The sequence below is a fragment of the Marmota flaviventris genome, chromosome 6, assembly GCF_047511675.1.
Source record: "Marmota flaviventris isolate mMarFla1 chromosome 6, mMarFla1.hap1, whole genome shotgun sequence".
Classification (NCBI taxonomy): Eukaryota; Metazoa; Chordata; class Mammalia; order Rodentia; family Sciuridae; genus Marmota; species Marmota flaviventris.
The window spans coordinates 126,134,192-126,151,588 of record NC_092503.1 but is presented as its reverse complement, the minus strand read 5'-3'; the positions used below and the strand labels follow the sequence as shown (position 1 = coordinate 126,151,588).

Below are 17,397 nucleotides of genomic sequence, written 5' to 3'. Positions count from 1 at the left end.
ATGCCAACCAAGAATTTTGTATCCAGCAAAATTAAGCTTCAGGTAGGACAACGAAATAAAGATCTTTCATGACAAACAAAAGTTAAAAGAATTTGCAGCTAGAAAACCAGCATTGCAAAGCATCTTGAGCAAAACACTACAAGAAGAAATGAAAAACAATAACCAAAAACAACAGTGGGAAGTACCTCAGTAAAGCCAGATGGTGGGGGGAAAGCTAATCATGGAGAAACAAACCAAATTTTAAAAAAAGATAAATAATCAAACATGGCTGGAAGTACAAACCATATATCAATAATAACTCTAAGCGTAAATGGCTTAAATTCACCAATAAAGCAATATAGACTGGTAATATGGATTAAAAAAAACAAATCCAACAATATGCTGCCCCCAGGAGACACATTTGATTGGAAAAGACATACACAGACTGAAAGTGAAAGGTTGGGAAGAAACATACCACGCACACGGTCCTCATAAGCAAGCAGGGGTGGCCATCCTCATATAGAATAAAATCGACTTCAAGACTAAGTTAATCAGAAGGGATAAGGAAGGACATTATATACTGTTAAAAGGAACCATTCACCAACCAGACATAACAATTATCAATATTTATGCACCAAATAATGGTGCTGCGACGTTCATAGAACAAACTCTCCTCAAGTTCAAGAATCAAATAGACCACAACACAATAATTACGGGTGACTTCAACACACCTCTCTCACCATTGGACAGATCCTCCAAACAAAAATTGAATAAAGAAACTATAGAACTCAATATTACAATCAATAACCTAGACTTAACTGACATATATAGAATATATCAACCATCATCAGGTGGATATACTTTTTTCTCAGTAGCACATGGATCCTTCTCAAAAATAGATCATATATTATGCCATAGGGCAATCCTCAGTAAATATAAACGGGAGGAGATAATACCATGCATTTTATCTGATCATAATGGAATGAAACTGGAAATCAATGATAAAAGAAGGAAGGAAAAATCATACATCACATGGAAAATGAACAATATGTTACTGAAGGATCAATGGCTTACAGAAGACATAAAGGAGGAAATCAAAAAATTCTTAGAGATAAATGAAGATACAGACCCAACATATCGGAATCTATGGGACACAATGAAAGCAGTTTTAAGAGGGAAATTCATTGCCTGGAGGTCATTCCTCAAAAAAAGAAAAAAAAAAAAAAAACAACAATAAATGAGCTCATACTTCATCTCAAAGCCCTAGAAAAGGAAGAGCAAAACAACAGCAAATGTAGCAGAAGGCAAGAAATAATTAAAATCAGAATGGAAATCAACAAAATTGAAACAAAAGAAACTATTGAAAAAATTGACAAAACTAAAAGTTGGTTCTTTGAAAAAATAAATAAGATCGACAGACCCTTAGCCATGCTAATGAAGAGAAGAAGAGAGAGAACTCAAATTACTAACATAAGGGATGAAAAATGAAATATCACAACAGATGCTACAGAAATACAGAAGACAATTAGAAATTATTTTGAAACCCTATATTTCAATAAAATAGAAGATAGTGAAGACATCGATAAATTTCTTAAGTCATATGATTTGCTCAGACTGAATCAGGAGGATGCACACAATTTGAAAAGACCAATATCAATGGAGGAAATAGAAGAAGCAATCAAAAGACTACCAAACAAGAAAAGCCCAGGCCCAGATGGGTATACAGCTGAGTTTTACAAAAGCTTTAATGAAAAATTAATACCAATACTTTACAAGTTATTTCAGAAAATAGAAAAAGAGGGTGCTCTTCCAAATTCATTCTATGAGGCCAACATCACCCTGATTCCAAAACCAGCAAAGACACCTCAAAGAAAGAAAACTATAGACCAATATCTCTAATGAACCTAGATGCAAAAATCCTCAATAAAATTCTGACGAATCGGATACAAAAACACATCAAAAAAATTGTGCACCATGATCAAGTAGGATTCATCTCTGGGATGCAAGGATGGTGAAATATATGGAAATCAATAAATTTTATTCACCACATCAATAGACTTAAAGATAAGAACCATATGATCATCTCCACAGACACAGAAAAAACATTCGACAAAGTACAGCATCCCATTATGTTCAAAACACTAGAAAAACAAGGGATAACAGGAACTTACCTCAACATTGTAAAAGCTATCTATGCTAAACCTCAGGCTAGCATCATTCTGAATGGATAAAAATTGAAGGCATTCCCTCTAAAATCTGGAACAAGACAGGGATGCTCTCTATCACCACTTCTATTCAATATAGTTCTCAAAACACCGGTCAGAGCAATTAGAGAGATGAAAGAAATTAAAGGCATAAAAATAGGAAAAGAAGAACTTACATTATCACTATTTGCAGACGATATGATTCTATACTTAGAGGACCCAATAGGGTCTACAAAACAACTACTGGAACTAAAAAATGAATTCAGCAAAGTGGCAGGATATAAAATCAACACGCATAAATCAAAGGCATTCCTGTATATCAGTGACAAAACTTCTGAAATGAAAATGAGGACAACCACCCATTCACAATATCCTCAAAAAAAAAAAAAAATACTTGGGAATCAACTTAACAAAAAAGGTGAAAGATTTATACAATGAAAACTACAGAACCCTAAAGAGAGAAATAGTAGAAGATCTTAGAAGATGGAAAAATATACCCTGTTCATGGATAGGCAGAACTAACATCATCAAAATGGCGATAGTAAAAAAGTTCTCTATAGGTTTAATGCAATGCCAATCAAAATCCCAATGGCATTTCTTGTAGAAATAGATAAAGCAAACATGAAATTCATATGGAAAAATAAAAGACCCAGATTAGCAAAAGCAACTCTAAGCAGCAAGTGTGAATCAGGAGGTATAGCGATACCAGATTTCAAACTATACTACAGAACAATAGTAACAAAAACAGCATAGTACTGGTACCAAAACAGGTGGGTGGACCAATGGTACAGAATAGAGGACAGAGAGACTAATCCACAAAGTTACAACTATCTTATATTTGATAAAGGGGCTAAAAGCATGCAATGGAGGAAGGATAGCATCTTCAACAAATGGTGCTGGGAAAACTGGAAATCCATATGCAACAAAATGAAACTGAATCCCCTTCTCTCGCCATGCACAAAAGTTAACTCAAAATGGATCAAGGAGCTTGATATCAAATTAGAGACTCTGGGTCTGATAAAAGAAAAAGTTGGCTCCGATCTACATATTGTGAGGTCGGGCTCCAAATTCCTTAATAGGACATGCATAGCACAAGATTTAATAACAAGAATCAACAAATGGGACTTACTTAAACTAAAAAGTTTTTTCTCAGCAAGAGAAACAATACAAGAGGTAATAGGGAGCCTACATCCTGAGAACAATTTTTTACTCCTCACACTTCAGATAGAGCCCTAATATCCAGAGTATACAAAGAACTCAAAAAAATAAACAATAAGAGAACAAATAACCCAATCAACAAATGGGCCAAGGACCTGAGCAGACACTTCTCAGAGGAGGATATACAATCAATCAACAAGTACATGAAAAAATGCTCACCATCTCTAGCAGTCAGAGAAATGCAAATCAAAACCACCCTAAGATACCATCTCACTCCAGTAAGAATGGCAACCATTATGAAGTCAGACAACAACAAGTGCTGGCGAGGATGTGGGGAAAAGGGTACACTTGTACATTGCTGGTGGGGCTGCAAATTTGTCCAGCCAATTTGGAAAGCAGTATGGAGATTCCTTGGAAAGCTGGGAATGGAACCACCATTTGACCCAGCTATTCCCCTTCTTGGACTATTCCCTAAAGACCTTAAAAAGCGTACTATATGGATACTGCTACAATGATGCTCATAGCAGGACAATTCACAATAGCTAGACTGTGGAACCAAACTGGATGCCCTTCAACAGATGAATGGATAAAAAAATGTGGCATTTATACACAATGGAGTATTACTCTACACTAAAAAATGACAGAATCATGGAATTTGCAGGGAAATGGATGACATGAGAGCAGATTATGCTAAGTGAAGCTAGCCAATCCCTAAAAAACAAATGCCAAATGTCATCTTTGATATAAGGAGAGCAACTAAGAACAGAATAGGGAGGAAGAGCATGAGAAGAAGATCACCACTAAACAGGGACGAGAGGGGGGTGGGAAAGAGAGAGAGAAGGGAAATTGCATGGTAAAGGAAGGAGACCCTCATGCTTATACAAAATTACATACCAGAGGAAGTGAGGGGAAAGGGGAAAAAATCAAGAGAGAGAAATGAATTACAGTAGATGGGGTAGAGAGAGAAGATGGGAGGGGAAGGGAGGGGAGGGGAGGAGAGGGAAGGGGAGGGGAGGGGGATAGTAGAGGATAGGAAAGGCAGCAGAATACAACATACACTAGTATGGCAGTAGGTAAAAAAGTGGATGTGTAACCGATGTGAATCTGCAACATATATATGGGGTAAAAATGGGAGTTCATAATCCGCTTGAATCCAATGTATGAAATATGATATATCAAGAACTGTAATGTTTTGAACAACTAATAATAAAAAAATTAAAAAAGAGAAGAAATAAAATATATTTTCCTTGAAAAAGGAATACAGTAATAATAAAATAATTCTATATATTTAATATTTTATAAGAAAAATGAAATTATATTCCCTCTCTACACATACCCATGCACACACATGCACATACACACTACATAATATTAGATATGTAGATAGTAAGATTTTAAATACCATACTTTATCACAAGAGCAATATTCCCAAAATAAATTAAAATACATTGAATAACAATTATGAATGAAAAGGTTTCCAATTTGACAAGTTATTCCTATAATCCATAATCTTTCTCTTTTCTCTAAAGATAACTAGTATCATGAATATGTATCTTTCCTCATTATACAGGCACATAATTGTAAGTCTACTCCCCTTCTCTGCCCCAGATCTAATCCCTATCCCACAATATATATTTATATTGTGTGCTTTGCTTCTAGAAGGTGAATAAAGAGAAATCCTCTTCTGGGTTCTGGTTCATCTTGTTGATGAGACTAGTCAACTGAGGATTGCACTGACAACACAGCTCATTTGGGACATGTTCCCCCAAGTTAGACCACATGTGGCTGCTGCCGATGCTCACAACATTCAGAGGTGACCATGTACATAAAAGATTCTCTCTATTTGGACTCCTACACAACTTCTTTTTGCTATTTCATGCCTTGGGTTGGTAACAGGATTTTCAGTATTGCTAACTTCAGGTGGTTCACGTAGAATAACTCACAGAAATCCCTTGTTGGCATTTTTAAATCCTTTGCTAATTTTCCCTATGTATCCCAAATGGAGTATGCCATGTATTTTTCACTGCAAACATTGCCAACATAACTCTCCATTACAAACAGACCAAAGTCATTTCCCATTTCAAGACTTTGGAATTAGCTTCTCTCCTCCCTAAAGATACTCTTCTTATTTTATCATAGCTGGTTCCTGGTTGCCTTTCAGGTTTAAGCTTATTTGTCACCTGAGAAGGAGATATATAAATATACACTATCCATGTTCTCATCACATTTTCAGCAAAATAATTGTATTTTATCTATTTATTTTGCTTTCCTACACTTCTGCTCTAAAATCCAAATTTCATGATTAGTAACTTCAAAAAATGAAACCATCTTGAATATATTATTATAATTCCATTTACACACAAACACATTTTTCATTTCAGATAAATGTACATCAATAAGGGAAGTTTGTTTCTTTGTTTGTTTTAATACATCTTTATCTAATCTACTTTTGCTGATTTTTCATTGATTTTTTTGTTCTTTTTCCGTTTTCATTCTCCTCAATTTCTTTCCTAATTCTCTGTGAGTTCTTCTGAGACATCTGTTACTTAAAATATGTTTTTTTTTTTATTTTCATGTACATAAAGTATTGAATGTTTCATAATGTTTCTGTTTTTGTTTTATAATTACATCCCATCATGAATAAAGGACATACTTTGATAAATCAAATCATTTTAAATTTATTATGACTTGTTTTTGTTACTTTTGTAGGGTCTATCTTGTAGAATGTTTCATGTGCCTGAAAAGTATGTTCATTATGCTCTTGTTGGGTAGAATGTTCCATAGTAGTTTGATAGATTTGATTGTTTTTAGTGCTGTTCATATTTTTTTAATTCCCTTGCTGATGCTCTAATTGTTCTATCTATTGTTGAAGGTGGGTTATTAAAGTCAAACCATTATTATTGAATTACCTATGATCTGATCCGTTCTTTTATTTTTTGTTTCATTTTGGGGAACCATTTCTAAGTTCACACATATTTATAGTTGTCATGTTTTATAGATAGATTAATCAAATTTATCCTTATAAGTTCTTTCTTTGCTTATAGTAACAATTATTATCTTTTTTTCTAATATTATCTGATATGAATATATTTATTAGCATTCTCACTTGGTTAGAGTTTGAGTGGATTAATTATTTTTCACTTTTTATTCTTTTAACCAGAAAGTAGGTTTGTAAAAATGTTTTAGTTAGTGTATTGTAGTTATACATAAGAGTGGGTTTCATTTTGTCACAATGATAATGCATATAATATAATTTGCTCCATTTCTCCATAGTACTTCCTCTTTATCTCCTCTTTTCACTCCCCCTGTTCTCCTTCCTCTGCTCAACTGGTCTTACTTCTATTCATATATATTTTTTAATTGTTGCTTTATAGATATACATACTGGTATGATTCACTGTAATACACTCACATAGTACATAGAATAATTTTGTCAATTTTATTGTACCAGTTCTCTTTTTTCCTTTCCTTCCTCCCTCATCCTCAATCGCCTTCCTCTCTTCCATTGATCTCCCATCTATTTTCCACTCCCTCATCTCCTATTTTCCTTTAGCTTCCTTTTTTTTAATCTAAAGTATTTTTATAGACAGTGTATGGGTAAATTTTTTTATATTGTCTAAAATTTTCTTCTTTTTAAAATTAATAGGTTACTTCTTAGAAGTTATAGGTTTCAAAATTTTGAGTGGTAAATATAGAGATCTCCCACAGGCCCTTCTTTTCCTATACATAGTTTCTCTCATTATTAACAGCTTGCATTAATGTGATACATTTGTTAAAACTGATAAACCAATACTAATATATTATTAACTAAAGTTCATAGTTAACATTAGAGTTCACACTTTGCACATTCTATGACTTTTAACAAATGTATAATAACTTATGTTCTCTACCTCAATATCCTACCAGTAGTTTCACTGTCCTAAAAATTCCCTGTAATCCACTTAATTACCCCTTGCACTGCTTTGAGCTCAGAGCAACCACTGTTTTACATTTTCTCCATTGTTGTGCCCTTTTCGGACTATCAAATAGTTAAAATCCTATATAATATAGAGTTTTCAGATTGGCTTCTTTCACTTGCTAATATACATTTAAGGTTCTTCATGTCTTTTTCTTAGCTTATTCTTACAATTGATAAACCATAGTTTGTTTGTTCATTCATTTATTGAAAAACACTTTCTTTTGATTCTAAGCTTTGACATTTATAGCCAGTATAAACATTAGTGTGAAGGTTTTTGTGTGAACATAAGTTTTACAGTACTTTCGTTCGATACCAAAAGCATGCTTTCTAGATTGTGTGGTAGATTTGTCTATTTTTTGGAAGAATCTGTGAAATTCACTTCATAGTGGCTAACAATCTTGCATCACCACCAGCAATGAATTGAGAGTTCCTGTTGCTTCACATACTTGCCAACATGTTGTTAGTATTTTTGGGTGCTTGATAATGCCTCATACCAGCTTACTTTTCTTTATTCTATTTTTCTTTGTATTACTCAGACAACATAATCTCAATTGACATATCATTAAGTTTGTTGATCCTTTCTTCTGCTTATTCAAATATGATCTTGAAGTCAGTGATCTGTGGATTTTTATTTTTAACAAAGTTTTTTTAACTTTATAATTTCTATTTGGTTCATTTGTTTAAATAATTTATATTTATTTATATTACCTGTTTGCTGAGACATAGTTCTCATTCCTTCTTTCAGTTCTTTGGACATGGTTTCCTTTAAATCTTAGACTCACATTTTATAAGCAGCCAGTTAGCATTTATCTGGTAATTTCACTCTTGATTTCCTCCTATGGATTGCTTTTTTCCCCTTCCCTATAGGTCTCATACTTTCTTGTTTCTTTATTTGTATCTTAATTGATTTTGAAAACTAGACATTTGAAATTTTATTGGAGCTGGGCATGGTGATGTGCATCTGTAATCCAAGCTACTCAGGAAGCTGAAGCAGGAGAATCACTTGATCTTAGGAGTTCAAAGGCACCCAGGACAACACAGTAAAAAAAAAAAAAGAAAAAGAAAGAATAGATATATACTCCCCCCACACACATATAGCAACTATAGAAATAGAAATCAGCCACATCAGAGCTTGCTGTTATTGCTTATTATTTTAGTCATGGCTCATTTGTTGTAATGACTTCTCTGAACTAATTCTATAGTCTGTATATTTGTGGAGTATACACACTGAAGTCTGTACTCAGATGGCTTTGCAATCAGCTAAAAATTAAACTGTTTTCCTTAAATGCCTGGCACTAAGAAATCTTTCAGTTTTTGTCAAAGTGCTGTGTGCACTTGGTAAAAGACTTCAACACTTAGACAATTTACATCTCTGCATTAGCCTGCATTTGCTTCCTATATGAAGATTTGAGATTAGCCCATGTTGAAAGTTGAGGATCTACACAGGTCTTTCCTGAGCATGCACAGAGTCCTGGACCTACACACAGCCCTGTGCATGTATACAACCTTCTCAATTCCCAAGATATAGCTAATATTTCAAAGTCATTATGGAAATCTCATTCATTAGATCTTTTAAAACTCTTTGATTAATTTGTGGTTTGACTTGTGATCCACTGCCTTAGAAGTGAAGTTAAAACAGTCACTTTCAATGATTTTCAAGAAAAATCTCTAGGGAAAATGTTGTCTGTATTTTTCAGGCTTCTGAGTCAAGTTCAAGTGCAGACAGCACTATAAATGGAACTTTCCAAAGAACACCCTCTCAGATAAAATAATTACATAAATTCATAAGTTTATAAATATATATTCATATTCATAAAGTTCTATAAAATATTTTTCTCTCTTAACTCTCTTTTTTTTGGTATTTAGGAAGATTTGATTTTTCTTTTTTTACAGTTATGTTCATATCATTTTCTTTTTATAGACATTATCAGTTTTCTAGAATGGGAACTATTGAAATTAATTAATAACCCATTTTCCCTCAACTTTGCCCATTTCAAACTTTAAATTTATTCTTTATAGTTATATTTATTGTTAGTCTCTTCCAGAGATAATTTACCTTTGCTTTTGGCAGGAAATTAGAGTAGAAAGACTACTTTAACTCTGATAGAGATGGATGGAGTTGTCTCATATTTCTGGTAGGAGTGTAAAATAATATGACTACACTAGAACACTATTTCATGGTTCCTTTTTTAATGATTTTTAGTTGCAGATGGACAAAACACCTTTATTTTATTTACTTATGTGGTGCTGAAGCTCAAATCCATTGCCTCCTACTTGCAAAGCAAGCGCTCTGCCACTGAGCCACAAACACAGCCCCGTTTCATGGTTTCTTAAAGAGTTACACTTACACCTTATGCCCCATTCATTCTGCTCTTAAATATCTTCTTAAGGGAAATAAAAACATTTGCTGAAGTGAGGACTTGTACCTGATTATATTAACAACTTCATTCAAAATAGTCAATAACCTGGAAACACTAAAAAAAACTGTCAACAGATGTAATGCATAAACTATAATGCTCAACAGAACAATATTATCCATGCAGTAGAACTTTACTAATAATGGAAACAAGTAAAGTATTGACATTAGTCCATTCTGGATAAGTCTCAATATTATGCTCGCTGAAAAATGCCAGACTTGAAATAATATACACTGCATGGATTTTTCTACAGAAAATTTCAAGAAAATAAAAAAATAAAATAAAATAAAGTAGATTATCATTTGACTAAATCCCCAGTAAAGAGACAAAAAGAGTTTGGAGGAATGACAGAAATTTTCTCTTTTGGGATATTGGTTGCATGGGTATATGTAACTAGAAAACACTGAACTGTATATTTAAGTTATGTTTTATTCTCCACATATTATACCTCACTAAAGCTGATTATATAAAGGGTTTCAATCTTTTGGGGGCTGGTCTATAACCAGTCTAAGCTTACTCCTGTATTGCTATACTTCAATTCTGGGTGTTTAATAAAGCCATGAATTCCATGATTTCCCCAGTGCTGTGAGACTATGAAGACCCTGCTTCTCAGCATCTTTGCTACCTCTATGACTCATGACTGAAAAAAATAAATATGACAAATAGGCAGTTATACATACTGTAAAGAAGTCAAATGAAGAGAGAAGCAAGGTGCAAAATCAGAATGGTAGAATGGCCAATTGCCAGCTTTATTTTTATCAATAGGTTACATTAGGTCAGTGGCATCAGTAGTACATTATTGTTCATTGTATCATTAGCAGATTATATAGTTAGCAATATTATACAGCTTATAACTCAGTTACATAATATAGTTAGAATGTGCAATGTTAAGAGATTTGTGTAGGTCTCAATAAAGTCCATTGTATAAAGTTAGTGTTATGTGGACAGGTTCAGGTACAATGGAGCTTGGTGAAACATTGTGGTTGTCTAATGATAGTGTTTCTTTATTCCCAGGAGCTATGTGGGTGAGATCAAGGTCAAGACTGGCAAGACTCTAGCACAGAGCCTCCTCATGCAGGGCATTGGCTATAGCAGCTAGGCAGCCCATGTCTTTGCACAGAAGTTTTCCTAGCACCAGGCATTCTATGTCTTTGTACAGTAAATTCCTAGCAGCCAGTGCCTTTGCACAAAAACTTCCTAGTCACCAGGCAGACCACAGACATGAAGCCTCGAGAGATGCTAATCCCAAACACTGCACCCTTACAACTTAGGAGGCCCAGTTTTCCGTGCTTCACTTTTGTCTGAAATTTTAATTCCTTGACCCTGGATTCCTTGGCAGTGTTGGATTTCAGCTTTTGTCTCTTGGACTGTTTGTAGTTGCCCAAATTTCTGTTTTAACAGACATCTACAATTCTTCATATCTTTGGCAAGAGTTACCTCCTATTACTTATTAGGATCATACTTTTTTTTTCTCATTAGTCAGATCCTATCTTACTTACGTGTCTTATGATTATATCAAAAAGTTTTCTGTCTGTTGGTCTTTACTAACTGCAGAAGCACATCAAAATTAACTGAGAATAACTTTTCCAACCTTATTTTGGACATGATTTATCAACATTATAATTCAGGAACTCTGCAGTGGGTTCAAATTTATTATTTTTAAAAAGCTCTGTTAGATTGTCAGATTTGCCTACCCCTGGGAAACATTTTATATTCATTTCAGCCATGTCTTTCATTTGGTGTATGAAGAAGCATCTTACTCAAAATTGAATGTTAATATTTTTATAAATCTCATCTAAAAGTATACACTCTCTATATTATTAATTATAACATGCATCAAATAATTTTACTGTAATAGAAATTATGTTCAGTAAGAAAGGCACAATATTCTCTTTATTTTAATGTTTAAAGTACAATAACTAAGTTGTCACCTAACTGCTATAGTATTTATACTGTTAAAATGAAATAATTAGTCTAATGAATACTGATCTTGAAATTGCAAATGTAACATTTGACTACAAAAATTATATCTTAATGTAATAAATGCTATTGATATTTCAGATAGCTTGAAAGGTATACTGACACTACTATAGACAGCTTTCTCTCAATATCCTATGATATTTTCATAGTAGTCTGTTCATACTTACAACACAAAAGTGAGATTGTTTTCCCACTTCCTTCAGTTCATCCATTTTCTCTCTTCAAATTTCGGGACCCAGTCTCCCCTAGTAAACTATTTTCCAAACTGTGCTGTTATTTCCTCTGATAAAGAAGCAATAAAATCAGGGGAAAAGTGTTTGATATGTGTTGTATTAAACATATTTTAATAGTTTACTCCAAAATTCTAAAACCAACATTATATTAACTATTCTTTTACAATTCCAAGAATAATATATGGATTTTCCCAAAATTTACTTAAATATGCTTTACTTTTTATTTAGGTAGCACTCATAATATAGACCAGATAATTATCTGAAGATGTTGTGTAAACACTTCCTTAAATAAATAACTTCTTCTGGGGCTGGGGTTGTGGCTCAGTGGTAGAGTATTTGCATAGCATATGTGAGGCACTGGGTTTCATTCTCAGCACCATGTATAAACAAATGAATAAAATAAAGTCCATCAACATCTAAAAAATATTTAAAAAAAGATCTCCCTTCTTTTGTTAAACTCATTATTAGGTACATAACACAATTTTGCAAGAGCCTATGATACAGGTTTTGACAGTAGGTAATGAGGACAGTAGGAAATACTTGTCATTCAACCATTTATTTTTTTAAAAATATTAAAAGTGTAGTACGAATCACACAGGCTATCAAATGAGAAAAAAAGAACTCCTGGTTATTTTTGGAGAGAGAAGTCATCATCTACAGGAATGTGCAGTTTTAAGCATCATCCATACTAAAAAGTAGGAGTACTTGGTAAAACCAGAAGACCGAGTTGTCATCATAAGTGGCTGTACCAGGGAATAAAATTGCCTCCAAAGGAGCAATGTTTCCTTGTCTCTAAGACGAGCAAAACTGTAATATCCCTTCTTTTAAGTCTACAAAGGGAAGCTTATTATACTATATATAGCAGAATTTGAAGACTGAAAATATTATAATTAATTATTGATTGGAACCATTATATCTCTGTCAAAGTATTGTATGCTGTGAATCAATTGTCATTTGGAAGTTGATACTGAAGACAAACCAAGGATATGAAGACTTCACACAAATGTACTTAGTTTTAAGAAAACAAATTAAATGTATGCATTAAATACAAGTCAAAAAACTGAGGGTATTTTAAGCTTGGAGAGTATAAAAGTGTGAGATAAATATTTATAATGATAAAAATTGATATTACTGATAAAATGAAGGGATTACCCCCTTGCATATCATCAATAACCTTTCTCCTTCACATCTATGTCATATTTGATGGTCTGATACCCAATTTTTTCCAGTTTCTCTATTTCTTCTTTGCTAACCACATAATATTCTGATTCTTAAATGACTGAACTATTTAAACCTTTTGTTTATATATTAAATACACCTAATATTCTTGTCATTGTGGATACATTTAGCTCCCCCAAAGAAATATAAGTGATTATCAATATTATGGAAATATTACACAGAAGTTTCCCCGGGGATTTTATTCATCAAATTTTCCCTCTGGAAACATAAAAATAGCTATTTCAGTCAAATACCTCAGAAGAAGAAATTTCATTGAGAGGAAAGAAGCATATACAATTTTTTCAATCCTCTTTTTCTTAAAAGATTAGCAGATGCATGGTAAAGAGTTTCAATTACAAAATATGAGATATTAACCCATTTGATCTTGCTGTTATTCATAGAGTTGACTTGCATTTGCAACATTGATCCTCAAATATTATCTACAATAGCAAGGAGGTAAAATGCAGTATAAATTACTTATTTTTTCCCAAAATAGCACAAACAAGATAAGATTATTCTTTTCATTTTGGTCTAAAAGATTGAGTCCTTCAGTAAGCTTTTATTTATTGCCTACTTCTTCGGTTCTACAATAGAATCTTTAGAAGGTTAGAAAGCAACTTCGTGACAGTCTTCACTCCCATTCAAATTGTAGACAAACTTAGGATTAGAACTCACACATCAGATGATAGCCAACCGACTATAGCAATATGGTACAAAGACACATGGAGATAAGACAGGTACTAAAGGATGTTGACAATTTTGGAGAATGATAAATCAAGAGGCAATTTAAAAGTAGAAATATTCTGAGCCAAGTGTGGAGAGTGTGGATTATAAAAATTGTTATGTTTGTTCTGTTCTTTGATGACATGAGCCAAGTAGCCTCCTCATTGCTCCTTTCATGTCCTTGTTCCTCAAAGTATAAATAAAAGGGTTAAGCATAGGAGTCAATAAACTGTAGAACAAGGACATAAATTTGTTCTTGTCCTGCGAGTTACCAGCAGAGGGTTGTACATACATGATAATTACTGGTCCATAGAAAAGAGATACAACAATAACATGAGAACCACATGTATTAAAAGCTTTCTTCTTTCCCTCTGAAGATCGAATCCTAAGCACAGTAGCTACAATAAACCCATAGGAGATAAGGATAAGTGACAAAGGAACCAGGGAATAGAAAGTCCCCACAATGGAGAGCATAGTTATATTGAATGTAGTGTCAGCACAAGACATCTTGATCATCACTGGAACCTCACAGAGAAAATTATCTACCTTGTTGTTACCACAAAGTGGCAGCTGGACAGTGAGAGATGACTGAAGCAAGGAGTTAGCCAATCCACTTATCCAGGCCACGGCCACCAGGAAGATGCAGAGTCGCTGATGCATGATAGCTGGGTACCTCAAAGGCTTGCAGATGGCAATGTAGCGATCCAAGGACATCACAGCTAACAGGATGCACTCAGTGGCTCCCAGGAAGTGAAACATATAAAACTGGGTCACACAACCTCCATAGCTGATATACTTATCTGGGCCCCAAAGGTTAAGCAGCAGCTGAGGTATGGTAGTTGTGGTAAAGCACAGGTCCAAGAAGGAGAGGTTGGAAAGGAAGAAATACATAGGGCTGTCAAGATGAGGATCTACTCTGGATACCACAGTAATTGAAATGTTGCCCACCAGTGTCCAGATATAAGCAACAAGCACCATAAAGAACAGGGGCATTTCCAACCATGGGTGGTTGGAGAAACCCAAGAGAATAAAGACCTCTGGAGCACTTGCATTGTCCAGATTCATGTTTGCTATTGCTCTTTTGGTAGATTCAAGTTAAAGCAAATACTCCACTGAAGTGAGTTGATGTTTGCAAGAATAAAAATTAATAAAAATATTACTTTTGTGGTACTTCTAAAAGAAAAACAAACAAATACCTTTATTTAAACCAAGAAATGCAGAATAGCAAAATTTTTATAAAATAATGAGATAAAGGAAAACTTACAATTCACCTTATGTTAGAGAGAGAGAGAGAGAGAGAGAGAGAGAGAATATAAAATGGATGAATGAATGAAACTACCCTACCCAGGAACCAGTAATGATAACTTACCACTTGTGTTCATTTCTTTCATCCATGATCTTCTGGCCCTTGCCATGTTCTGGTTAGATTTATGAGTTGATTTAGGAGTTCCAGATGTCTGGTTTGCATAGAAGCAGCACATATTGTTTTCCATAAGTCTATTCACCAAACTCTAGACTGACTTTTTTTATAAAAGGAACCATTCAATTAAAAAGAAATGAACCCTTGAATCATACTCAGAACTTGCAAAGCAGGACAAACAATAATTGATTACAAAGATAAATGATTACAGACACCAAGCACTTATCAACATAGTCTGATTATACAAGTGATTTTCACAATGTGAGTTGTAATCTGTCCCATATATGTTATTCTATCAAGTTATTTTTTTTTCCATTAGAAGTGGGAATATCTAAGTTTGCGTAATATGAGTTATAATGAAAAATGTAGTTCTTACTATAGGCAATGGCAAAAGGTTTGAAAAACATTGATTTAGTAGAAAAAAAGCATATGAAATTTTAAAACCTGAATCTAATCCACTGCTAATGGGTAACACACATATCTTAGGTATCGTTTCTCAGAACCTCCCTTACTGTGAGGTCCAACATGTCTGACCACACTTTCTTAAGTGCAATGTTTCATTTTGAGCTGGATATTTTCATGAAATACAGTGTTTTGTTTGGTTAGGAGTCTGCTAAATAATTTTTCTTCAGGTTTTACCTAAATATCAACAATGTACAATTTTCTTCCCTTCCATTTCCTTTATTACTCAGATCACCTAACTTGAATCTGATGTTAATGCTTTCAAGATTTTTAAACCAACCCACACTTATTTAATTAGTATAAATGCCCACTAATGCAAATAGTATTGCTATGCTAATTATAATGTTTGTTATTAGTATTAAAATGTGTCAGTTTATTTCCATGCTTTCTCACATGCAACTTTGCATTAAAAAGGTCAAAATATGCATGGAGTTGTGCAAATATTAAATCAAAACAGCTGAATAGATTATTCCCTCTCACATAAATCATTTACCTTCAATCAAATGATCTTCTGTCCTGGTGTCCTCCTTCTAAGAAAAAAAATGTTATTTTCATCAGAATTTAATATTAATTGGGGATAGGATTAAATATCTTCTCTATATTCAGTAGCTTTATTTCATATCATAAGTCAATACTTATTTGAAGGATCCCAAATCTTTTTTACATGCAGAAACCTATTTTACCCTAAAATAATTGTGTTAGGGCTTGGGGATACAGCCCAGCTATTGAGTGCCTAACATGTATGGGCTCCGGATTCAATCTCCAGTACTCCCTAAAATATAACAAAAATAAACTAAAACATAGAATAACAGTTAAGGAGGAGTCTCAATCTCCTTATAAAGCTGTGAGACTTTGTTCTCCAAACAGATAATGAACCTCAGTGGAAATTTCTTGCCAAGAGACACTATAGCAATTCCCTTGTGGGTATTATTCCCTCTCACATTTTTTATCCCAATAAAATGAAATCATAAAAGTGATACCTGTTGTGGAAAATGGACTTGAGACTGAAAGACACCTAGAAAACTCAATTTATCTCCAAAATTTTATAGGAAATTTCCTAGATTACCAGGAGAAAGTCAAGAAAATTATTTTTGATGTCAAGATTTGATTTTTTATTTACATTTATCTCAAAATGTTATTTTGAGATTCTTCTATGCTAAGATATAGGAATCTTAGTTCTACATAGAGATGGAAGAGACAGTTACCTCCTAATATGTTTAAGAAAACAAAAAGCTCTTGTCTTTGGTTTTATTTTTCCCACAGTAGCTTCACTCAGTATTGACTATTTACCTAACCTAATATTGATGATATTAAAGTTCCTCATTGATTTGAACAATAAACACCTTGTGTCATTCATATACATTAATATTTCTTTTACTCATGTTTCATTTAGTAATGTTTCATTGACTCATCAGCAAATGTTATAGAATCCCTACTATCTGTCAATCACTCATCTAGATGCTTCAAATAAACATGAGAATCAACATCCAAAAACTTGCTGTAATGAAATTATACTCTAATATGGGAAGAATAGATTTGTGTTTATTGTTGGTGTCTTGATGAATTTAGCTCCAAAATAGATTCAATTACTAAACAAATCACAATGGCACAAGCTGATAATATGGCACAAATAAGTTTTGCACCAA

At 33.5% G+C, this 17,397-nt stretch overlaps 1 protein-coding gene across 1 annotated transcript; it reads right to left on the bottom strand.

Annotated features, from left to right (window-relative positions):
* Positions 1-13,986: 13,986 nt before the first annotated feature.
* On the bottom strand, positions 13,987-14,934 carry LOC139706258 (olfactory receptor 2B11-like). Its single transcript, XM_071613963.1, has one exon. The coding sequence runs from the start codon at positions 14,932-14,934 to the stop codon at positions 13,987-13,989; it is 948 nt and encodes a 315-aa protein (XP_071470064.1).
* Positions 14,935-17,397: the final 2,463 nt, after the last annotated feature.

Excerpts from the sequence above, each read along its gene's own strand:
- LOC139706258 (XM_071613963.1), bottom strand. The coding sequence starts at position 14,934 with ATGAATCTGGACAATGCAAGTGCTCCAGAGGTCTTTATTCTCTTGGGT.